The sequence below is a fragment of the Mytilus galloprovincialis genome, chromosome 4, assembly GCF_965363235.1.
Source record: "Mytilus galloprovincialis chromosome 4, xbMytGall1.hap1.1, whole genome shotgun sequence".
Lineage (NCBI taxonomy): Eukaryota > Metazoa > Mollusca > Bivalvia > Mytilida > Mytilidae > Mytilus > Mytilus galloprovincialis.
Window position 1 is genome coordinate 91,023,026 of NC_134841.1, and position 25,343 is coordinate 91,048,368.

Genomic DNA, 25,343 nt, shown 5'->3' on the forward strand with positions numbered 1-25,343 from the left:
TGTGGTTTAGACACAGTCAGTGAAATAATATCTTTCTATGAAGCCTGAAAATTCATCTTCTTTCAAAGGTTAAATTGGACTTCCTATTAAATAAAGGGTATATTTTATTCCTCATATGTACCAATTATCAGTTGTTCTGTTGATTTATACAGTAAAATGTCAGCTTTGAATCAATGACCTTTTTATTCAGTGAGCTGACGGTCAAAGGAAGCATAAGATAAACATATATCTTATGTTACAAAACTTTCTCTTACAATTTAATGAAGACTTGAGATAAAGAAAGACCAAGGAAATAGGATGTTAACTCCTTTAAACCTACAATAAATTTGAATATGATGCATAAATAACAAGTTTGTTTTTCTTCATAATTTATTTATCTCATGTTAATATATAACAATAACAATTTTCAAATACCATAACAATATGTTTTTGTTATTTTTTATAGCATCAAGCCATTTCCATGCTTGGACAGTCACATCATAAAACTTATTCCATTACACTAAAAGTTACAATAAATGCCTAGATTTTAACATTCTACTTAGGAATAGACAAACAATAGATTGAAAAAGACATATTTGAAAATAATACCTATACATTATGTCATACAATTTGTTATAAGTATCTAGCTTTAGGTTTTCAATAAAGTAAAATCAATGAACTAAAAAGTATTATCAAAAATACCGAAATTTAAGGAAAATTCGTAAATGAGGAAATCCATAAAACTTAGCATAATCAAATGTTTTTAATACTTTATCAACCAATGGATAACCACTGTCATATTCCTGACTTGGTACAGAAATTTTCCAAAGAAAAGAGCATTCAAGGATTTTACTCTTAAGTCTCATTTTTAACATGGTCAAAAACATTTCTTTTACTCAGTAGTCATGCTATTGGATATTGTTCTTACATGTATTTGTTTTCGGCCATAAAACCTGTTGCCTTTAAGTCAAAACTAATAACACTCATAAAATACTTGTATCCTCAGTTTGACATCTTCTTAATATGTATTAAACATATATATGTTAGCGGCAATAAGTAAAATTAGGCATTAAGCTTAAATCCTAGGCAATAAGCTAACGCCTAGGCATTAAGTTATTGCCTGAAATTTTCAGACATTAAGCTTATTTTCTGAAATCTGATGATGATTATCCATCCTATTGCCGAACATAATTTAAGGCAAAAGTAAACTCTCCAATTAATGCATATTTGGTGATTTATTCTTGATATAAAGTCGTTTCTTAATTATTTCTAATATTACATATATAAATATACATTCATTTGACAGATCTTCAAATTAAGTAAGTTTATTTAGCACGTTTAGTAATTTTAACAGTTACAAAACAGAATTAACTCATACTTTTTTAATGTTTTTGTGGTATAACAAAATAATTAAAAGATTTAAAAAAAAAAGTGATTGTATCCAATTAAAAAATGTTGAGAGCTGGTTTAAATTGGTCAAAAGTAGACAAAATTAAGATATGATTTTTTGCTCACACCAATCTATTTTTTTATTGAATAAGTAAATTTTCTTTTTTTTTATTATAAAAGAGTGATTTTAGAAAAAATTCTATCAAGTTTTCATATTTTTAAATTATAAAAATGTTGCGTTTAAATATAAATAACATATTTCAGTAATGATTTTATTTCCGGTCTGTTGTGGACAGTTGTGTCATTGGCGTTCATATCACATCTTCTTTATTTATATTCAGGATGAAACTGGGCCCTGTAGTATATACGTGTTTCATTGGTAAAATAAGAGTTTTTCTTCTGCTCATATTCAAACGTATGTTAATTGCAGTAATACAATAAAATAGTTGAAGTATTCAGTTTTTATGTGAAAGATGCACAGGATTTGCCTTTGAACTTTTAAGTATGAAACCACTTCGAATTCAGCTCCCTCAAAGCATATACTGATTTTACCGATTACATATCTAATTTTAACTATTTACAGTTAGTTTGTTCAATTCTAATATAAAACGTAGTTATATTTTTTTTACTTATGTTTTGTTTACAATGTACAATAATAATATCAAATTATTTATTACCCTTTAATCTAAAAATAAAAAGTTATTCTAATAATTAACCGTTTTTTAAATTAAAGTTGTTGGCTTAATTTGATAAAATATTTCAATTTTTTCATTTGCTATTTTCTTTTACGCCAATACTTAGGACAGCGGTTAGGACATCCTAGTTAAGATTTTGATGCGCATGCTGAGACATGTTGTAAATCGGTACTAACTTTATCCTAATTTCTGTCCTTAGAATATCTTATAGGACCGATCTTAGGACAGTTTCGAAAAACAGGCCCCAGTTCTCAAAATGTTATCATGTAATAAATATATTTAATAAATGTTATTTATTTACCCTCATTTATATTTTAGGCATTAAGCTTAATGCCTGCACCCATTTTTCAGGATTTAAGCTTAAATCCTAGGATTTAAGACTAATGCCTACCATCATTTAGGCAATAGACTTACTGCCTAGGCCTTAGCTTATTGCCTAGGATTTAAGCTTAATGCCTAATTTCACTTATTGCCGCTAACATATATATACCTAAAACATGGTGTTAAAGTTATCTAAACAAAAAGATTAATGTGAGTTTAACATAATAATGAGACTTTCATTAGAACAAATATGTAAAATACCCATTTTATGTCAACTATGTTTGTTTTACATGTCTTTGAAACCTCAGTGACATCACTAATGATATTTCTACATACAAAAGGGGCAAAACTATGTCATTCTGACAATTGTTTTGGGAACATTTTTAAATATGATTTGAAAAAAAACCGACAATGTCCAACCAAAGGAAAAAATATGATAACGCCTAAATTAAATATAAAAATCAAAAAGTATTACATTATATAAATCTATTGAATAGATTCACAATAATACAAAGATTTTTTTGTTGAAAAAGTATATGTTTAGGTATCTTAAATCTAATTTTGCGATAGAAAAAAATATGTGTAGCAATTTATATGATTGCCAATTAGAAAACTGTTCAAATGAAGTCGATATAAACAACTAAAGGTTCCAGATCTATCTTCAACAATGAACAAAACCCAAACTATATACTATAGTCGGTATGTCAGATAGCAACATAAAATATAACACATCTGTTTTAAAGAGTGCAGACTTTAATTCACATTAATTTAACAATATTTCTATAATATTTTTGAAAGATTTGCAGATCTTTAGAATTTCTAGAACTCTATTGACCAGATGGCTCTTATCATTTACTATCCTCTGAATGAATTTCTTTAATAATGCTGACATTCTTAAAGTACAATTATATGAAAAAAAATAGGAACACTAAACGTGAAATGAAGGTTTCTTTGAACAAAACGTCACATGATTTTAAACTAACATAAGTTTCCAGAACAGCAGAAAAAATGTAATTACAAAAAAAAAAAAAATACATGGTGCATTCAAAAAATAGTATATGAAATTATAATGATTAGGAAATTATTGAATCAATGCATGCATGTAAATATACTAAACTAATTCCTTTGAGCACAAGTTTTTACAATTATTACTTATCCATAATGTATAATTGACAAAAAAATACTCCATTCAATGAAAACTTTTCATGCTAAATAACTTAATAAACAATCCACACAGAATCATGGAGCATGTGTCAGAAAAATAAACCATGCAATAAGTGTTTAATTTTTTATCTATATTTCATGAGTTTCTATTTGCTGATTTAACTCGGCAAAAAATAATTGAATTTTCCTTTGAAAGAAAATCCATGTACACATATTTTATAGTGAAACATAGCCATTCATGTAAACTCTGAAAATAATGAATATTCTTTTAAAACTTATTCAACTATTAATGTCAGGAGTGACAGGCAACTACTGTTTAAGAACTGTTTGTGATGGAACAGCTGACCACATGGAACACTCATTAATTTTAAGAAGCAAAACAACCTTGTTTTATGAGCATCCATGTATGATATTAATTTTCAATCTTTATAAACGATACATTATAATAAAAAATATTCACATATTCACAAGCATCAGATGTTAAAATTAATGTCATATTGAAAACTCTAAATATATCTGTACTTATATGAGGGTAAGTAATGCCCTTTAACATTAGGCGTCAAACAGTCATTTCGGCTACAGTTAGCTGCAAATTGGTTAAAATTTTACCGTGATTCTTCAGAGGTCTCAAATAATTATGGTTTCCGTCATTTTTGGAAAAAAAATAATGTGATTCGTCAAAATCAGTTGATGTTTTTATCGTCTAAAAGAAAGTGTATATTTTATTGTTATACACCAAAAACTACCATTTATGTTATTTGGCAAGAACTTTTACTGTTCTTCATCATGAAGGTACCCCCATTACGACCCTCTTATATATATGAGAAAAATAGCACACAAAGCTTTTAGTGACCATTAAGTTCAATTTTCATTAGGACACTAGTTTCTGTATTAAGTCCATGCACATAATAATATAAGGATTATAATAAACATTTCTTGTTATTGGTCACATTCACATTGAAGTTTTTCACTTTGTTCGAAATAGTATTTACATAATAACATGATTTTATACATGCTGCATCCTGGGTCATGGTCATTTGTTGTTATAGGATTTCCAATCAATAATTATATAGTTCAGATATCGATGTCAGAAGTGTGTTATATGGTTGGATTTTTACAGAATGGTCACAGCACAAGCAATACGTCTAAAAGATCTGAAAAATAAAACCAATATAAATTTGATTATGATTAAACTGCAAGTGAAAATGTATAAATATGCAGAAGTTAAGAGTTCATGAGTTGCAATCTTCATAGATTTTAGAAGTAAAACACAGTAGCTATGTAGGCACAGTTTTAACCTGTTTAAGTGACCTGACTGTAAAAAGTTTGCTAACAATTAATGTAAAATGATTGGAAAATACCAAATATTTAGTCTGCTATCATCTTGACCTTTAACTAATAGATCCTTAAACAACAATGGTCTTTTTCACTGCAAATAACATGTATTGAAACAATGATTTGTAGTGACCTCATGAGGTCTTAAATGATATTGTCTGGAACAGGAACCTTTAAATTCTTGAAGAAATATATTCTTGACTCAAAATAAGGCTAAAATTTAAGTCAATGATTGCTCTGACACCTTTCGCCAAGTGATCTAAAAATCAAAAGTGGCCTCTCAATAAATATAGTAATAATTGGATGTATGGTTCAAAAGATATCACAGGTAAAAAATACCATTTGCCCAAATTTCAGTCTATCAAATGCTGCTGTAACCTTGAACTTTGACCCTGTGACCTTAAAATCAATGAGGGTCTATTTGACCTAAAGGCATATTAATCACCAAAGATAAAGTGAGATCTGATTTAACCTCAATAGATATTGTCAATAAACAAAGCTTTCCACAAAGTTTAAAAGCTATCAAAGGTCACAAACTGCTGCAACTAAATCTTCTAAGAGTAGAACGTACAGATATAAAATCTAATTGCACACTTACAAAATTGATCACAGATGAATGGATGTATATTTTGTATCATTTATCACTTCACTGGTCCCTCTTCTTCTCTGTATCGTTTTCTCGTTGACTCACATCTATAATAAATAATAAAGTAGGATGTATACATCATGAAATATCTTTTCTTCACAAGAAAATGCCTGTACTAAGTTAGAAATATGATAGTTGTCCATTCGTTTGATGTATTTGAGCTTTTGCCATTTGATTAGGGACTTAGAATTTTCCTAGTTTGGTATTTTTGTGATTTTACTTTTCCTTGTTCTACATAGTTCTTTCACAATCCAGCAATATATTTTTCTATAAATTTTTCACAAACCATATTTCTGTTTGTCCAGCTTACTGAGTGACCATCCAGTTATGACAAAAATTTGTTCAGGACAAACATGTAAATACAGTAATAATTTCCATATCATTTCTCTGTCTCACTTAATAAAACTAAATATTGTTATCTTTAAAATTGCTGTGACTTGATTGTAAGTGTTGCTCTCTTCCTATTGCAGTTCATTCAAAATTCTAAACTTTCAATCTTTTTGATAAAATCAACCTGTTTAACTAGTCAGAAATTTTAGCCAACTGCCATTGAAGATCCATAATCAATCATCAAAGTGTAGTTTTCTCTTAAACTTATTTAGCATCCTTTACGATGTAATCAGATAGAAAATTGTGGGAAATGGTATTTGTTTTCCTGATGTTGTAGGAAAATATTTTGAAAAATGTTAAACCTGAACACATTTCTGGGCAAATGCAAAAGTAAATAATATGATAAATTTATTTTCTTACTGTTGAGAACATCATTGTCATATTTTGTATACAACACACTTACGAATTAAAACCATCTAATTTTCTCATTTCAATTTGCATATTTTGTGTTTCTTCTATATATCTGTCTAATTCTGTTACTGATGTATGAGGTAGAACGTTTGGAATAAATCGGGAAAATAATTCAGGCTTTAATGTTGCATATTCTGAAAAAGATAAAACAGGCTTTTATATCACATATCTTAAAATATACACAATTGGTCAAATAACAGGCATACTTGAATGGATGAAACATTTGAATTAAATGGCATTTTGAATTCATATAATAGTGAAGACATTTTTTTAGCTTGCTCTCTTTACATACAAGGCGACAAAAAGAAAATATGAAGTTTGATTCTATTTATCTAATGTTTCGTAGAATTTAATTGTTTAATCAACTTTTGATATAAGATTATCTGCCATTCCTACATAACCATACTGATGTTGTTTGTTGTACTGTGCCATATTATTTTCATGTTATCTTTTTTGAAGTATCATTTCATAACATGATAAAATAATTTCTATTTCAATTATTTGGCTTTTCTGTTTTGTTTTTAACAGTTTATTTTCTACATAACAATGTATTTGCTAATTAATCTTTATCTAAAGCTATACCATGAATGCTAATATTAATTTGGGACGATAACCCTTTTTTACATTATTTTTCTGATTTTTTTTCATTGTGTGTGTAGTTTTATATTTGATTTATTGTTATAACTATTTTGATTCAAGTGCCACTGAAGAGTGGTATGTATACCAAAGGTGCTATACTTAATTATAAACCTCGTATATGTTTGATGAAGAGTGGTATGTATACCAAAGGTGCCATACTTAATTATAAACCTCGTATATGTTTGATGAGTAGTTTACCTGGATTAATGGAATGAAGACTTTGTATTGTATTACACATCAAGGCTGGAGGAATTATAAAAGGTGTGTTACTGCTTTCTTCAAGGACAGCTGAAATATATCAATACATTATATTTATTCTCTATGAAATAAGTTAGCATTTTAGAAAACATCATGTCAAGGATTCTTTGTCAGAAACAGAAAATTTGGAATTACCGGTAATAAGATTTGGATCTTGATACAGAATTTTTGGAGGATCAATGAGGCAATAAATTATCATATCTCTAATTCAATCGAACTATGCCATGCATCAAGAGAGCACTTGCTGAAATGGATACTTTACTGATCATGATTCAACTGTATGTTTAAAGTCGTTAAAATCAAGGTTTTACTACACATGAATTCAATCATATTATAAATTTTATATCTACTTACAAAATAAGTGTGCTAGATGCTTTTCTAAAATGTGTTTTCGGAACAGTTTCTTTAATTCTGTATGTAAATTTGTCTTCAGTTTTGATTCTACATAATATCTATTCTGAAATTAGAAAAAAAAAAGAAAACTGATATCTTTTTGATACCTAATAAAATAAATAAAATGTATATTAAGAGTAACAAAATATGTAAGTTATCTTTTAAAAGTTTATTGCATGCAATTAATCTTTCACAAAATTAATAACCGTAATAGACAATATGCGGAATGGATTGTCTCCCCTTACCAATCAAATTTATAAAACAATTCTTTCATGTTTAAAAAAAAGATAACATAAGTCAGTTATTTCATTTCAACTAAAACCAAAACACTTGAAACACTATGAATGAGACTCAGTTGATAATTATGAAAATAATGAATAATTACTGTTCTTCATCTGAAGAGTCAAAGTGAGGCTTTCAACATAGAGTAATAGCTCAAACCTTACTACAGGCCTACAAAAGTCCCTAGCAGTGGCTTTAGAGTAACTATTTGCTAGATGTAACAAACATCTGTGCATTGTAGAAATCAAAGAGCTGATAGCTCTGAGGTGGTAGAAGGTGAATAAAAGGTAACTTGAATTACCATAAAAGCAGCCCCACTAACCCATTTATTGTTTTTGAGATACAAAAAAACTAAATATCACTAAAATAAAATTTTGAATCAAAACCAAAAAGTATACAGATCTTTAGATTAATATAACAAAGAAGTGTGTAACGTTTTAAGCAATAATCATAAATTGTTTTTGCGATACGGCGCGACATGTAAAAAACCTTCCCCCTTTTTTACAAAATACTAAATAACTGAAAAACAAAATTTCTAATCATCACCAAAAAGTATACAGATGTTTAGATTAATATAACAAAGAAGTGTAAAGTTTTAAGCAATAATCATAAATCGTTTTTGTGAGATACCGTGCGACATGTAAAAACCCCCTACCCCTTTTTTACAAAATACTCAATAACTCAAAAATGAAATTTTGAATCATCACCAAAAAGTATACAGATCTTAAGATTAGTATAACTAAGAATTGTGTAAAGTTTTAAGCAATAATCAAAAATCTTTTTTGATATATGGTGCGACATGTGAAAAAAACACCGCCCTGTTTTAGTTACAAAATGCCGTAACTCAAAAAGTTTTAATCTTATTTTCACCAAAAAGTATACAGATCATTTGACCATCATAAGAAACAACTATAATAAGTTTCATGAAATTTAGATAAGTCGTTCTCAAGTTGCGGTGCGACATGTTTACGCCGGACAGACAGATAGACGGACAGACGGACGAACACTGGACATTAGTATAACATAATACGTCCCATCAAAATTTTGACAGGCGTATAAAAATCAACTTGATATAGTTAAATTGATTATTGACAGTACATTTATATTGCCTGATATTAACAGTTGTACCGATATAGACAAAATTAAAATAAACAGCTGCGCCATGAGCGCATGATACGCCCGACGTCTTATGTGGAAGTCTTATGCAATAATCATAAATAGTTTATGAGAAAGTTTTAAGCAATAACCATATATTGTTTTAGAGACACGGCGGGACATGTGAAACACCCCACCCTGTTTTTTTTTACAATAACTAAATATTACCAAAATAAAATTTTGAAAGTTTTAAGCAATAATCATAACTTTATTATTGAGATACGGCGCGACATGTAAAAAACCCTCCCCTGTTTTACAAAATACTCAATAACTCAAAAATAAAATTTTGAATAATCACCAAAAAGTATACAGATCTTTAGATTAATAGAACAAAGAAGTGTGTAAAGTTTTAAGCAATAATCATAAATCGTTTTTGAGATACGGCACAACATGTAAAAAAAAAACCTCCCCCTTTTTTTACAAAATACTAATAACTCAAAAATGAAATTTTGAATCATCACCAAAAAGTATACAGATATTGAGATTAATATAACAAAGACATGTGTAAAGTTTTAAGCAATAATCATAAATAGTTTTTGAGATATGGCGCGACATGTAAAAAAACCCTCCCCCTTTTTTACAAAATACTCAATAACTCAAAAATGAAATTTTGAATCATCACCAAAAAGTATACAGATATTGAGATTAATATGACTAAGAAGTGTTTAAAGTTTTAAGTCATAATCAAGAATCGTTTTTGAGATACAGTGCGACATGTGAAAAAAACACACCCCTGTTTTAGTTATAAAGTGCCGTAACTCAAAAAGTTTAAATCTTATTTTCATCAAAAAGTATACAGATCATTTGACCATCATAAGAAACAACTATATTAAGTTTCATAAAATTTGGATAAGTCGTTCTCAAGTTACAGTGCGACATGTTTACGCCGGACAGACGGACAGACGGACAGACGGACAGACAGACAGACAGACGGACGGACACCGGACATTTGTATACCATAATACGTCCCGTCAAAATTTTGACGGGCGTATAAAAATGTCTACCGATAAGTGCTATAGGTTGCATACCAAGAGAACTTGCATTCTGCAGAAACTGTGAATCCGTCCGATGAACTGTATATAAAAGTAAAACCAAATATTGAACATTTGTGATATGAGCTGTTTGTACATATGTGATAAGGTAGAGGCAGGGGTGTCCCCTTTACTTTTACTGTATAAAGCTTAAGTGATCCTGTCCAGTTATTATTTGTTTTTTATTTACATTTATATTCCAATCCGTAAACTTTGGATTTTTGCGCTTTCCATTGTATAAAGCACCCAATTTTTTTAGATTTTAGTTGTGTACAGTAAATCTTAAAAATAAATATTGATAAAGCCTAGATACTTTTACCTTTTAATAGCGTAAATTATTTTATCAGTCCTTAAATAGAAGAAAAAGAAGAAGAAGAAGAAGAAGAACTTGCATTTTTTAAATCCTATATTTATTAAAATAAATCAAATGTCCTGAAATATGTATGTGAATTATTATCTTCCATCCATAGTTTGTCTTTACTTGTTTAGTAAACAAATTAATATCCATTTAGACCATTATTTACATTTTCACACAGGTAAACTAATTTGGCTATAAATAGATCAAAGCATGTCTGTGTAGAATCTCTAATCTCTAATCTAAAATCGTAATTGTTATAATTCTATTTCTTTAAATAATCTAATTTAAATTTAAGTAAATAATCATGATTGATAAAATAGTATTGCATAAAGTTTACGTTTTTGGAAGACTATTTATGTTTAGGTCATGGTTCTAGAGGCTTCTTCACATATTTGTAAACAAACCAATATGGTCGCCACACGTGATTACCTTTGCACATGTGAAACAAATATTTCTGACAAAAGTCAGATTTCTCTTGTCAAAAGGGATTCATATTTATATTGCAATAAATTATTCAGAAGGAGGTACATTCAGTTTAGATTATATTTCTTATTCTATGAGCATTTAGAGTTTAATCAAAATTCTCCCAACAGCAACGTACTGCTCTTGTCAACTGAGTCTTGAATAATTTTATGAATAGATTCAAACCATTTGAAGTAGAAGGGCATCTAATTCACATGACAAAGGAAAACAATGAATAAAGACAACAATTTAATAAGAAATAGATCCTTTTATTTATAAAAAACAAAATTTTCTTGTCTGCAAATTCGTAACTTCAAGGGCGAACATGTAAACAGGGCGAGTTGTCCCGATACCAAATTCACGCATGCGTACTTCAAATATCTACAGTAAAAACATCCGGTTACAAGTAAACAAATAACGTTCAGTTCATGTAGATGAGATGAAATCTAATAATTTACATAAATAAAAGGGTACATATTTACGATAGTGATTGTTTTTCAATCCTAATTTACAAATTAAATGATTCAGATGCTTAAGCATGTATAAAAATCGGTGTCAGGAATCAGAAGTTGTTATCAAATTGTAATACACAGAAACGAATGCGGCATACGGAGAATTCAATGATTTTAAAGTCGGCACCATTGGCCCTCAGAAGACTTGAAGTCTTCTTCCACCAAAAACCCATGGGATAATATCAACAGACTTTAATAGGGTCTAAATTGACAAATCTATTAAACATTGACCTATAATGGTTTACTTTTATAAATTGTTATTTGGATGGAGAGTTGTCTCACACCACATCTTCCTATATCTATAATTTGACCAACAAAACGGTACAAACATTTAGAAAACCTTGGGGTACTTAAAATATTGTATAGATAACTTAAAGAGAACCAATATCAAAATAAAATGTATTCAAACCAAAGGGGCAGTACATTTGTACTTCAGATGAACTACATGAAAGTTCCAATAAAGACTTAAGAACAAAGATAATAAGTTCAATTAAGAGGGGCATGTAAACACTAAATATGTGACTATAAAAATGTAACATCATTCAACTTAACCACATGTAAAAATAAGAAGATGTGATATGAGTCATAGAAAGACAGCTCTCCACCAGAGACTGTATGATGAAGAAGAAGTTAACAACTATAGGTGACTCTGAACAAAACTCATACAGCAAAGTCAGCCATAAAAGGTCCTAAATTGACAAATATAAAACAAAACAAACAGTCTGATTTATGTGCAAAAAAAATAAACAAAAATTAACAAAAAACAAATATGACATACAGCAACAAAGGACAACCACTAAATTGTAGGCTCTTGGACACATACAGAATGTGGTTTAAAATGTTTGTTGGCACCACACCATATTCCTTACATGAGACAGTGGTGTTACAGTGTTTCACCTCAAGGATGAACCCACCTTGAAGGTACACCTCAAGCATATTTACATATTGAGCATGCCCCTTAAGTATTCAGCTTAAGTAAGTGTACCCAATCTTACCATATAATTAAATATTGGAACAATACCAGCTAATGCCTGTTGATATTGATTCCATACAGAATAATATTTCTCTAAAAACTGTCTCCCATCTTCTTTCTCCTGCAAGTAAACATAGGCCTGCATTTACTAAAGATAGACTACATTTGACCAATAACCTTCATCGTTAAAACACAATGTAGGTTATTGAAACTGTTTTAAGTCTTTTTATTCAATTATTTTTGCTTATAACAGACTGGATAATGAAGATAGATTATTCATATTTAAATAAGCTAAGCGATGTATATTTTTGTAGGAGTCAGTAGGACTGTGATTTTCCTATTTTTAGAAGATTATGTACATTATTTTTTTCCCTTCTAACAATTGTACAGATTTATAATTGCTTCATACCAATGGTTTTATACTTATATATTATAACCATTTTATGTGCAGAAAAGACTATCTTAGTTGTGAGAATATGTGTTTGATTCCTTTTGTCTTATAAATGAAATGTGACATGCCATTATAATGTGTTAGAAATTTAAATCAACACATTTCTAGGATTATTTAGTCTTATTTCATCTTTTTTTTTTTTGGAAAGAAGTTAAATTTTTACAATCATATTCATTAAACCTTTTAACATTTAAGTTTATAAAATAATTATCTATCTCAGTATCATCAATAACAAGACTACATTATGTGTGATACACAATTCATAAAAACAAAAATGTTGTATACATGCTAAGAATTTTTAAAAAAGTTGCAATGTATACATGAGAATCATCGTGGGAAAAACTATTGTCCTCAAATTGGTGTAGTCTAGCTATAGGAGTTCTGTATCAAATTGGTGTAGTCTAGCTATAGGAGTTCTGTATCAAATTGGTGTAGTCTAGCTATAGGAGTTCTGTATCAAATTGGTGTAGTCTAGCTATAGGAGTTCTGTATCAAATTGGTGTAGTCTAGCTATAGGAGTTCTGTATCAAATTGGTGTAGTCTAGCTATAGAAGTTCTGTATCAAATTGGTGTAGTCTAGCTATAGGAGTTCTGTATCAAATTGGTGTAGTCTAGCTATAGGAGTTCTGTATCAAATTGGTGTAGTCTAGCTATAGGAGTTCTGTATTTTACAGATGCCCTCCAATATAATACATACCCATGCCTGGAATTCCTCATTCTTTCCTTCGAGATATTTTGACATGTACTGCATCAGATCTGCGTACAACCTTTCGGAAAATTGTTTACATACACATTTATATACACAACTGAAAAGAAAAAGAAACACGTCATTCAATCAAGTGTACTAAGTATAAAGCCCTCAGTTTTAATCTGACTGTCACCATAATTTTAAGTTGTAATATTTTTTTATTTAAAAAAAAAAACTGTACTTTTCTAGCTACATATTTTGTAGTCTGTACAAATTTATAGTATAGCATACATTATACACATTAATCATATATTAAGTACAAAATACAGCAATTTCATATATCTAATAAAGGTTCTTTTTCCAGTCTGTACCACCTACCCTTTATCGCATACCCCGTATAGCAAAGCTAAACCCGTATCGCATACCCCGTATCGTATGGCAAAACCTGTATCCCATACCTGGCGTGACGTCATAATTTAAATGACATCAACGTTTAACATATGACGTCAGTTGCTGTAATTCCAAGCATAGGAAAAATGAAATCCCACTAAACCTAGATTGTCCTTTCATTTCAACTAAAATCTATATTTCTGAAAAATTATTAGGCAGTAACTTAACGGGCGATTTTTATAAAAAAAAAGACACAATAAGATGAAGAGATGTCTAAAGTTTGATTGTTTTAAATTTGCGGTCATGATTTTCGTAAAGTTTATTCTCATTACCTGTTGAATTTTTACAATTTCAATTTAGTTAGAATAGATAGCAAACTTTTAGAGAATTATTTTTCTTGTTGTTCACCTCGTCAGACTATTAAAATGATCAAGAATAACATCATCGCTTAATAAACAATAAAACCCATATAACATGATTTTTCTTTATATTAAACAATATGTGTATAATTCTAGATGCTTTAAAAAGAATCTCTCATTGCAAGCAATTATAATAAAACTGAACAAGAATGTGTCCTCAGTACACGAATGCCCCACTCGCACTATCATTTTCTATGTTCAGTGGACCGTGAAATTGGGGTAAAATCTCTAATTTGGCATTAAAATTAGAAAGATCATATCATAGGGAACATGTGTACAAAGTTTGAAGTCGATTCAATGGACTTAAACTTCATCAAAAACTACCTCGACCAAAAACTTTAACCTGAAGCGGGACAGACGGATGAACGAACGAACGGACGCACAGACCAGAAAACATAATGCCCCTCTACTATCGTAGGTGGGGCATAAAAATATGTATAAATTAGAGAGTATGATAGCTGTAAAAAATAAAAAGATAACTGAATTTGATAATGTATGGAATGTTTTTAAAAACTTTTATTGAATACCAGCTAATGTCTTTTTTTTGTTTGTCACAATTACTTATGACTACTTAAATATAATCTATTTTAAAGAAAATATTATTGTCATGTTATGTACTTGATCGGTGTTGATGGCTGAAAGAAATATGTCTTGTAATTTTTCAATTTTTTTCTTCAACATAATTATGTGATATTTAAAATATAGATAGGGATGTAACTGGATAATCCTTCTGTGTTTTGTTTTTGTTTTTTGTTTTCCATCTTTATTTATTTATTTTTTATTTCTTTATCTTTTCAATAGAAAATGTAAAATATTTCCAATTAAAATTTATTCATAAAAATGACATTGTATTTATCTTATATGTATTATATTGTATGTATGTCATGTATTTGTTGTAATTGTTGGAAATAAAAAAATCAAAAGTTAAAAAAAAACCAAAAACAATAAAACATTAAACATTTCAACATCTTATGATATTTATTTGATAAATATTAATTTAAGTTAAAATAATAGGACAGTATCGTTATTGCATGCATTTTAATACATGGTCTTAAACGTACATTAAGAATGTAATAAGGTTTTAAACATATATTGAGAATGTAATAAGGTTATAGGGAACATTACGATGTAGATATTAAGTAACTAATGAAGTCTATAACAAAAACAGGTCAGCTGGAAAAATACAGAAAAATTGTTATGTTCTTTTCTTGCTTATATACTTTCAGACGATTTAAAAAAAATGGACATTCCATGAATCTGATTCTACATTGTGTTAGAATATATGATAAACAGAAACCACTCGACCAAATCAGCCCTTAGGACCTTCGGCCCTTGGGACTGATATTTGTTTCTCGTGGTGATACAGCATGCGATACGGATTTTGTCAATGTATCATGTTCCATGTACTCTATTTCTTTAAATATAAAAAAGAAGATGTGGTATGATTGCCAATGAGACAACTATCCACAAAAGACCAAAATGACACAGACATTAACAACTACATGTATAGGTCACTGTACGGCCTTCAACAATGAGCAAAGCCCATACCGCACAGTCAGCTATAAAAGGCCCCGATTAGACAATGTAAAACAATTCAAACAAGAAAACTAACGGCCTTATTTATGTAAAAAAAAATTAAGATTATTAAACAAAAACTTACATTTTAAATTTAATGTGTGATTGATTAAAGCAAATCTGATATAAGTTGAGAGTTTTAAAGGAACTTTTAAAGGTAAGTAAATTACAGAAGTCTTAAGCACTACACAATAAATTCATCCAGCATTTAAAAAAAACTAGAGGCTCTAAAGAGCCTGTGTCGCTCACCTTGGTCTTTATGCATATTAAACGAAGGACACTGATGGATTCATGACAAAATTGTGTTTTGGTAATGGTGATGTGTTTGAAGTTTTTAATTTACTGAACGTTCTTGCTACTAACAACTATCTCTATCTATAATGAACTTGGTCCATTAGTAACAGAGAAAATATTTTGTAAAAATTTACAAAAATTTACAAAATTTATGAAAATTGTTCATGTTGTTAAAAATTGACTATAAACATGATAAAAGGCAATAACTCCTTAAGGGGTCAACTGACCATTTTGATCATGTTGACTTATTTGTAGATCTTACTTTGCTGAACATTATTGCTGTTTACAGTTTATCTCTATCTATAAAAATATTCAAGATAATAACCAAAAACAGCAAAATTTCCTTAAAATGACCAATTCAGGGGCAGGTTTCAGAGTTATAAGCCAAAATCTACATTTTACCCCTATGTTCTATTTTGAGCCCTGGATGCCATCTTGGATTGTTGGCCAGGTCACGCCACACATTTTTTTAAACTAGATACTCCAATGATGATTGTGGCCAAGTTTGATTTGATTTGGCCCAGTAGTTTCAGAGGAGAAGATTTTTGTAAAAGTTAACAACGACGGACGACGACGGATGCCAAGTGATGAGAAAAGCTCACTTGGCCCTTCGGACCAGGTTAGCTAAAAATTAGTAAGCCTACTGCAGAAAGAAATTCAAACCTATAATCTGTCTACAAGAATCTGATCTCATGTTAATTTTGTACCTTGATATGATTTAAAAGAGATGTTAGGTAAAACTCAATGAAATAAAATAACACACATTTATAGGTCAACATACAGATTTCAACAAAAGACAAATGCCTTTATGCATGTTATGTTATGTCAATCTTTAAATACATTGTACATGTTGTAGCTCTATATAGCTAGTTTACTTGAAATGCTAAAATATTTTTTTAGTATTTTGTCATTGATGTTTCTGACAGTGACTATACATCGACATACAATGTTTAGTCAATCAATCTGGATTTCAACTTTTCAGCTATGAAAGTTCAGAATTTTTAAATGCAATCGTTAAAATTCATTTATGTAACATGTATGTTACTTACCTGTACATTTGTTCATAAGATATAGGTATTCCTTGACCTGGTGCCATGGTCAGCAAATGATTTATTGCCTCCTCTAATTTTGGCCAGTATTGAGATTCGTAATCACCAGGAGTCAAGGTCATCATCACTACAAAAATCAAATGACATCAGAACTCAAAAGTACAAAGCAAAGATCTGTTTGAGATTTTAGAGATGGGATAAATTGAGATTCCATTCTCAATCTTATTTCTCAGATAACTCAGAGGTAGGTAATCTGAGAGCTCAGATGTAAAAATCAGTTATATTACTTATCCACTATCTAATACACATGCTATTATCTCCTACTAAGTTCCAAAATTAACAAAAAATACTACTGTAAATTCAGAAATTATTGCACTGTTTTTATTATTACAGTTTAAAATGACAAAATTGCATTTAAGTTTAAAATGACAAAATCGCAATAATAAATGCACACAATAATTTCTGAATTTACAGTATTTTACATGTGACCCCCCCCCCCCCCCCTTTTTTTAAACAAAAAACCTCATAACTCAAAAATAAAAAAAGTATACAGATCTTTAGATTAATATAACTAAGAAGTGTGTAAAGTTTTAAGCAATAATTATCAATCGTTAATGAGATAACATGTTTACATCTGATCATCAAGGGATATTTTTACTTAGGACCAACTCCAAGAGGGACAGACGGAGAGATGAACAAACAGTATAACTGCGTTACTGCTACATGTATATGCTTCAGATCAAATATTGAAGGATGACAGACAACACATTGGTGACATTAGTCATCAACATTGGGATAACTTTATGCTATTTCATATTGGTTCCATCCTTCTAGATAATGAAGTCACATGACTGTTTGGTCAGCGACTCCGGCGCTCCATTTACAGCAGCCAGAGGAACTGTGCATATATAAACACATTTGATAACCAAAATGTCAGTTCTTTACTTACAAATGCATTAGGTAAAAATATTTAGAGTTTATCTTTAGACATTCAACTGTTCTCTTAAAAGGGTAACAATTTAATGCAGTATAAATGAAAATGGGTTAATGAACTTCATTTGAGTAATGAACATACTGAAGATTGTGAGATAACCTCTATTATCAAGACAAGAGACAAATGCAAGTGCATACACAAAACATGTATCAGATTTGATGTTATGAATGGACTGCTGATGTTGACCTGGGGTTAATTCAGGGAAACATTGTGACTGGGAATTTGATTCATGCATAAGTGAGGGTTGTAATTGGAGTACCTGCATGACAGATAAAGTTAAAAATTCTTTCCAAATGATGTCAACAGTTATTTTTGGTGCATGACAATTAAATGTACACTTTCTTTAAGATGATAAAACTAGAGGCTCTAAAGAGCCTGTGTCGCTCACCTTGGTCTATGTGAATATTAAACAATGGACACAGATGGATTCATGACAAAATTGTGTTTTGGTGATGGTGATGTGTTTGTAGATCTTACTTTACTAAACATTCTTGCTGCTTACAATTATCTCTATCTATAACAGTACTTTCTGTGGAAAATGTTATTGAAAATCTTCAAATTTTAAGAAAATTGTTAAAAATTGACTATGAAGGGCAATAACTCCTTAGTGGGTCAATTGACTATTTTGGTCATACTGACTTATTTTTAGTTCTTACTTTGCTGTACATTATTGCTGTTTACAGTTTATCTCTATCTATAATAATATTCAAGATAATAACAAAAAAAACAGCAAAATGTCCTCAAAATTACCAATTCAGGGGCAGCAACCTAACAACCGATTATCCGATTCATCTGAAAATTCCAGGGCAGATAGATCATGACCTGATCAACAATTTGACTTCCTCTCAGATTTGCTCTAAATGCTTTGGTTTTTGAGTTATAAGCCAAAAACTGCATTTTACCCCCATGTTCTATTTTTAGCCATGGCGGCCATCTTGCTTTGTTGGCCGAGTTACCGGACACATTTTTTTAACTAGATACCCCAATGATGATTATGGCTAAGTTTGGTTAAATTTGGCCCAGTAGTTTCAGAGGAGAAGATTTTTCTAAAAGATTACTAAGATTTACGAAAAATGGTTAAAAATTGACTATAAAGGGCAATAACTCCTAAAGTGGTCAACTGACCATTTTGGTCATGTTGACTTATTTGTAGATCTTACTTTGCTGAACATTATTGCTGTTTACAGTTTATCTCTATCTATAATAATATTCCAGATAATAACCAAAAACAGCAAAATTTCTTTAAAATTACCATTTCAGGGGCAGCAACCCAACAACGGAATATCCGATTCATCTGAAAATTTCAGGGCAGATAGATCTTGACCTGATGAACAATTTTACCCCCCATGTCAGATTTGCTCTAAATGCTTTGGTTTTTGAGTTATAAGCCAAAAACTGCATTTTACCCCTATGTTCTATTTTTAGCCATGGCGGCCATCTTGGTTGGTTGGGCGGGGCATCGGACACATTTTTTTAACTAGATACCCCAATGATGATTATGGCCAAGTTTGGTTAAATTTGGCCCAGGAGTTTCAGAGGAGAAGATTTTTCTAAAAGATTACTAAGATTTACGAAAAAATGGTTAAAAATTGACTATAAAGGGCAATAACTCCTAAAGTGGTCAACTGACCATTTTGGTCATGTTGACTTATTTGTAGATCTTACTTTGCTGATCATTATTGCTGTTTACAGTTTATCTCTATCTATAATAATATTCAAGATAATAACCAAAAACAGCAAAATTTCCTTAAAATTACCATTTCAGGGGCAGCAACCCAACAACGAAATATCCGATTCATCTGAAAATTTCAGGGCAGATAGATCTTGACCTGATGAACAATAATACCCCATGTCAGATTTGCTCTAAATGCTTTGGTTTTTGAGTTATAAGCCAAAAACTGCATTTTACCCCTATGTTCTATTTTTAGCCATGGCGGCCATCTTGGTTGGTTGGCCGGGTCACCGGACACATTTTTTAAACTAGATACCCCAATGATAATTGTGGCCAAGTTTGGTTAAATTTGGCCCAGTAGTTTCAGAGAAGAAGATTTTTGTAAAAGTTAACGCAGGACGACGACGACGGACGCCAGACGCCAAGTGATGAGAAAAGCTCACTTGGCCTTTCGGCCAGGTGAGCTAAAAATCAACTGATTTTGACGAATCACTTTAATCTTTTTCTCAAAAATAACGGACAGTAATTTGTCAGAGCTTAACGATCATTTGGGACTTCTGACTAATCACAATAAGGATATTTTGAGGAATCATGGTAAAATTTTAACCAATTTGACGCTTACATGCATGTAAACCTTTCAACAAGTACACTACAGGCATGTACCTGCTATATATATTTATATTGTGTCTTTGAGATGTGAAAATATTTGCTTTAAGACCAAGGTAAACTTCTTTCCAAGAACATGTAAGAATTTGATTGATTGATGTGTGACGGGATTGCTTTCCTTGGTAAATGAGGTAGATACTTGGTCAGCAGTAAGAGTTTGAGCTAAGGAAGACTTTTAGTGTTTCCTGCAGCTTTTAAAAAGGGCAGGGTAATTGTTAGCTCAGAGGGCACATTAAGCGCGATGGACAACAATTTTAGGGCACTTTCTTAATATAAACAGGCAATTTCTATAAAATGGATTCATTTAAAACATACTAGTTTAATGCTTTAACCAGATGCTCCGCAGGGCGTAGCTTTATACGACCGCAGAGGTTGAACCCTGAACGGTTAGGGCAAGTATGGACACAACATTCAAGCTGGATTCAGCTCTAAATTTGGATTGTGATTAAATAGTTGACACAGCATAGGTTTCTGACACAGAATGAATGTGTTCTAATGAACTTAAAATTTTTGTTTCTCTTAGAGCAATTCACTATGCTGTTGAATATTAATCCTCTCAAAAAAATGTGTGAAGAAATTTTCTTTTTTATTTATGAAATTTCAAATGAGAAAAATTGAACCCAATTTTTTTAATCACATCCCCCTTTCCCTTATTCCAAAACTAATCTCAATTAAAATTTCTAATGGAGTTTGCAACAATAACTACTCATTTAAATACATCATAAAATATTAAGATGTAAAAAAACTGCTTGTTATCACTGAATGGTAAAGATTATTTTAATTTATCAGTTGGTAGTAAAAAGTGAATATACATTGTATATTGTATATAACAAAGATTTAAGTTGATTCTGGACAAAGAAAGATAACTCTAATTAAAAAAAATTTTGATATTTCACAATATTGTGCAATTAGATATTTCTTGCCATTGCACAATACTTAATATAATAATTTTAGATCCTGATTTGGAACAACTTGAAAACTGGGCCCATAATAAAAAATCTAAGTACATTTTTGGATTCAGCATATCAAAGAACTTCAAGATTTCAATTTTTGTTAAAATCAGACTAAGTTTAATTTTGGACCCTTTGGACTTTAGTGTAGACCAATTTGAAAACAGGACCAAAAATGAAGAATCTACATACACAGTTAGATTTGGTATATCAAAGAACCCCATTTATTCAATTTTTGATGAAATCAAACAAAGTTTAATTTTGGACCCCGATTTGGACCAACTTGAAAACTGGGCCAATAATCAAGAATCTAAGTACATTTTTAGATTCAGCATATCAAAGAACCTAACTGATTCATTTTTTGTCAAAATCAAACTAAGTTTAATTTTGGACCCTTTGGACCTTAATGTAGACCAATTTGAAAACGGGACCAAAAGTTAAGAATCTACATACACAGTCATGACAGTTAGATTCAGCATATCAAAGAACCCCAATTATTCAATTTTGATGAAATCAAACAAAAGTTTAATTTTGGACCCTTTGGGCCCCTTATTATGTTGGGACCAAAACTCCCAAAATCAAACCCAACCTTTCTTTTATGGTCATAAACCTTGTGTTTAAATTTCATAGATTTCTATTTACTTATACTAACGTTATGGTGCGAAAACCAAGAAAAATGCTTATTTGGGTCCCTTTTTGGCCACTAATTCCTAAACTGTTGGGACCTAAACTCCCAAAATCAATACCAACCTTCCTTTTGTAGTCATTAACATTGTGTTTAAATTTCATTGATTTCTATTTACTTAAACTAATGTTATTGTGCGAAAACCAAGAATAATGCTTATTTGGGCCCTTTTTTGGCCCCTAATTCCTAAACTGTTGAGACCAAAACTCCCAAAATCAATCCCAACCGTTCTTTTGTGGTCATAAACCTTGTGTCAAAATTTCATAGATTTCTATTAACTTAAACTAAAGTTATAGTGCGAAAACCAAGAAAATGCTTATTTGGGCCCTTTTTGGCCCCTAATTCCTAAAATGTTGGGACCAAAACTCCCAAAATCAATACCAACCTTCCTTTTGTGGTCATAAACCTTGTGTTAAAATTTCATAGATTTCCATTCACTTTTACTAAAGTTAGAGTGCGAAAACTAAAAGTATTCGGACGACGGACGACGACGCCGACGCCAACGTGATAGCAATATACGACGAAATTTTTTTCAAAATTTGCGGTCGTATAAAAAGGACATATACATCTGTAATCAATCATTAAAACAAATTGTTAAACAAGAAAAAGTGTTTAAAACATATATATGAAATATTTAAAACAATAAACACAATTAAAAACAAAATCAGTTCTTTAAAAATATTTAAAAACAAGAAAGAACTACGTCGTATATATAAAAATATTGCTTTGGTCATATCAATTGTCATTGACAAATCCTCCTCTTATTCCCTAAAAACAGGTTGACACATTCCCTGATATCCAAATCATCTATTGATTTGGTATTTGCTGACACTAGAACAAGATTGTTTCAGTTGACACATTCAGTCTATTTCTGCGTTGTGAAACTGTCATTTGAACTTTAGAAAATATACGTTCCACTGGTGCAGTTGACAGAATCTGCTTTCTGCATTTTGCGGCCTGATTCTCATTTACTTCCTCACGTTTTCGCTTCATCCGATTTGTTGATGGCATGATTAGTATCTGTATTCACTATTCAATCTATCGCAGTTTGCTAATCAGCTGATTACGAAATCGATTACAAAATGGCGTCCTAGTGAACTTTTGTTTACGTTTGAAGGGAAATAACTCGAGCGGTATTCATAAAATATGTCTTTCAGTAACGGTTGTTAATTACGACGATAAAGGCATGGCATCAGGAATTTCTACAAAATTAGGGCAGGGCGCCAAATTTTTTTCCAAAAAAGGGCAGGGCTTCGAGAAATTGCGGCAGGGCGCCATTACACGCCAAAACCACCTGTAGGAAACACTTCAAGTACTTTTTTAGCACAGTCGGTATACATGCTGCCTTGTTACACAGAGCTCCCAGTGGAGACAAGCAATTTTGAAATGAGATTCATGCTCTCCGGCTACATTTGACCCCCAACCAAAAAAAAAACGAAAAAAAAAATTATATATGCCAATAAACATAATTAACAGTGCCTGGTGATGTTTCATAGCCTCAGAGACTATGAAACATCACCAGGCACTGTTAATTATAAGGCTATGAAACATCTGATTCACCAGAGGCTGTTAATTAGCAGGCTATGAAACATCACCAGGCGCTGTTAATTCTTCTTCTTCTTCTTTAAGGTCAACAAGGCTTCAATACTGAAGAATACATGTTGTTGCGCATGCGTGATTGACAAAAATTTATACAAAATTTATAAAAATATTTTATAACAATTGGAGTGTTTGTATTTACAGATTGTGATTAAAAATATATGTACATGTTTTGTTTGAATTTGTTTATTTGAGGCTAGAGAGAACAGCTGGTGTTAGCCGATCTCTAAAGCTGTCAACAGTGGTGGTTTCAATTACAGTTTGTGGTAGTAAATTCCATTGAATAATTGTTCGTGGGAAGTATGACCATTTGTATGTGTCCTTGGAAGTTTGGATGTGTCTATATGTCTGAGTATGATTTTGTCTTGTTCTGCTGTCTGTTTGTTCAAGAATATGCGATGGAATGGCTACTAGACAATGTATAACTTTATATGGGGACGAAGTCCCCAATAACAGTAGAAAATTCAATAATAAAAAAAAAAAAAAAAAATTGGGAAAATTTTCCCGATATTTTCATAGTACTAATGAACTCAAAATCATTCAAATTTTTTTTGTCGTGTTTTGGAATTTCCGGATCTGCGCAGAAATCTACTTCCGTTTCCGGTCTTGTTTGCATGAGACTTTGAATAAAATGTATATTTATCAGTCTAAGAAAGGAACTCAATACTAATTCATTTTTAAAAATTGTTTGTTATAAAAAAAAAACGTTACCTGATGACAGCGTTTCTTTGTTTACATTGAATATGACGTCATAATTTAAATACCGTCACAACTAAAATCCCTAACAACAGAACCAAAATCGGAAACGTTACGTTCTTTGTTTACTTTGAATATGACGTCATAACGTCACAACTAAATCCCTAACAACAGAACCAAAATCGGAAACGTTACGGTATTTCCGTTTCTCTTTTGAACATGTTTGATTCATAAAAAAAAAATTCATACAGACTTCGTCCCCATTCACAGGTTATGCCTGCCTCATATTAAAATAAAATAAGTCTGGTTTTTAAGCGTCTCTCAGCTAGTGGTGGCCATTTCAACTGATTTAGCATGTTTGTGACACTGCTCGTGTAATCGTAGTTGTTGTGTACATAACGAGCAGCGCGTCTCTGTACCTTTTCTAATAATTTGTATCTGTTGTTCTTTCATATGGGGGTCCCAGACACTACAACTAATTATATTGGCATATATACTATATGTTTTATGCTTTCACAATTAGCCCTGCGGAAATAACGTCTTGTGGCAACAAATGATTGGAAAAATGTGTTTACATATGATATGAAAGTAAATTCGGGTAAACACTTATTTTGAAGGGCGATGTAGACATACCCATACTACCAGGTCGCAGAAGTGGATGTTCTTCAGCTTGGGACACATTTTCTTTGCCTAGCTCTGGTTGTGTAGAGTCAGCCTCTGCATCCATAGGTTCATCCATCGTTAAAACTTGTGGCAAGATTTTCTTCTACTTTGCTTTTATTTTTCCCCGGAAGTCATTAAACTAATTGAAGAAAAATGTCG

The 25,343-nt window shown here is 30.8% G+C and overlaps 1 protein-coding gene across 1 annotated transcript; it reads right to left on the bottom strand.

Moving 5' to 3' along the window:
• Nucleotides 1-351: 351 nt before the first annotated feature.
• LOC143073375 (CDK2-associated and cullin domain-containing protein 1-like) lies at nt 352-25,333 on the bottom strand. Its single transcript, XM_076248869.1, has 9 exons — nt 25,155-25,333; nt 17,260-17,386; nt 13,542-13,650; nt 12,416-12,514; nt 7,582-7,684; nt 7,168-7,257; nt 6,323-6,464; nt 5,482-5,576; nt 352-4,702 (listed from the first exon to the last, which is right to left on the bottom strand). The coding sequence occupies exons 1-8, from the start codon at nt 25,258-25,260 to the stop codon at nt 5,525-5,527; spliced, it is 828 nt and encodes a 275-aa protein (XP_076104984.1). The 5' UTR covers nt 25,261-25,333; the 3' UTR covers nt 352-4,702; nt 5,482-5,524.
• Between the last annotated feature and the right edge of the window lie 10 nt (nt 25,334-25,343).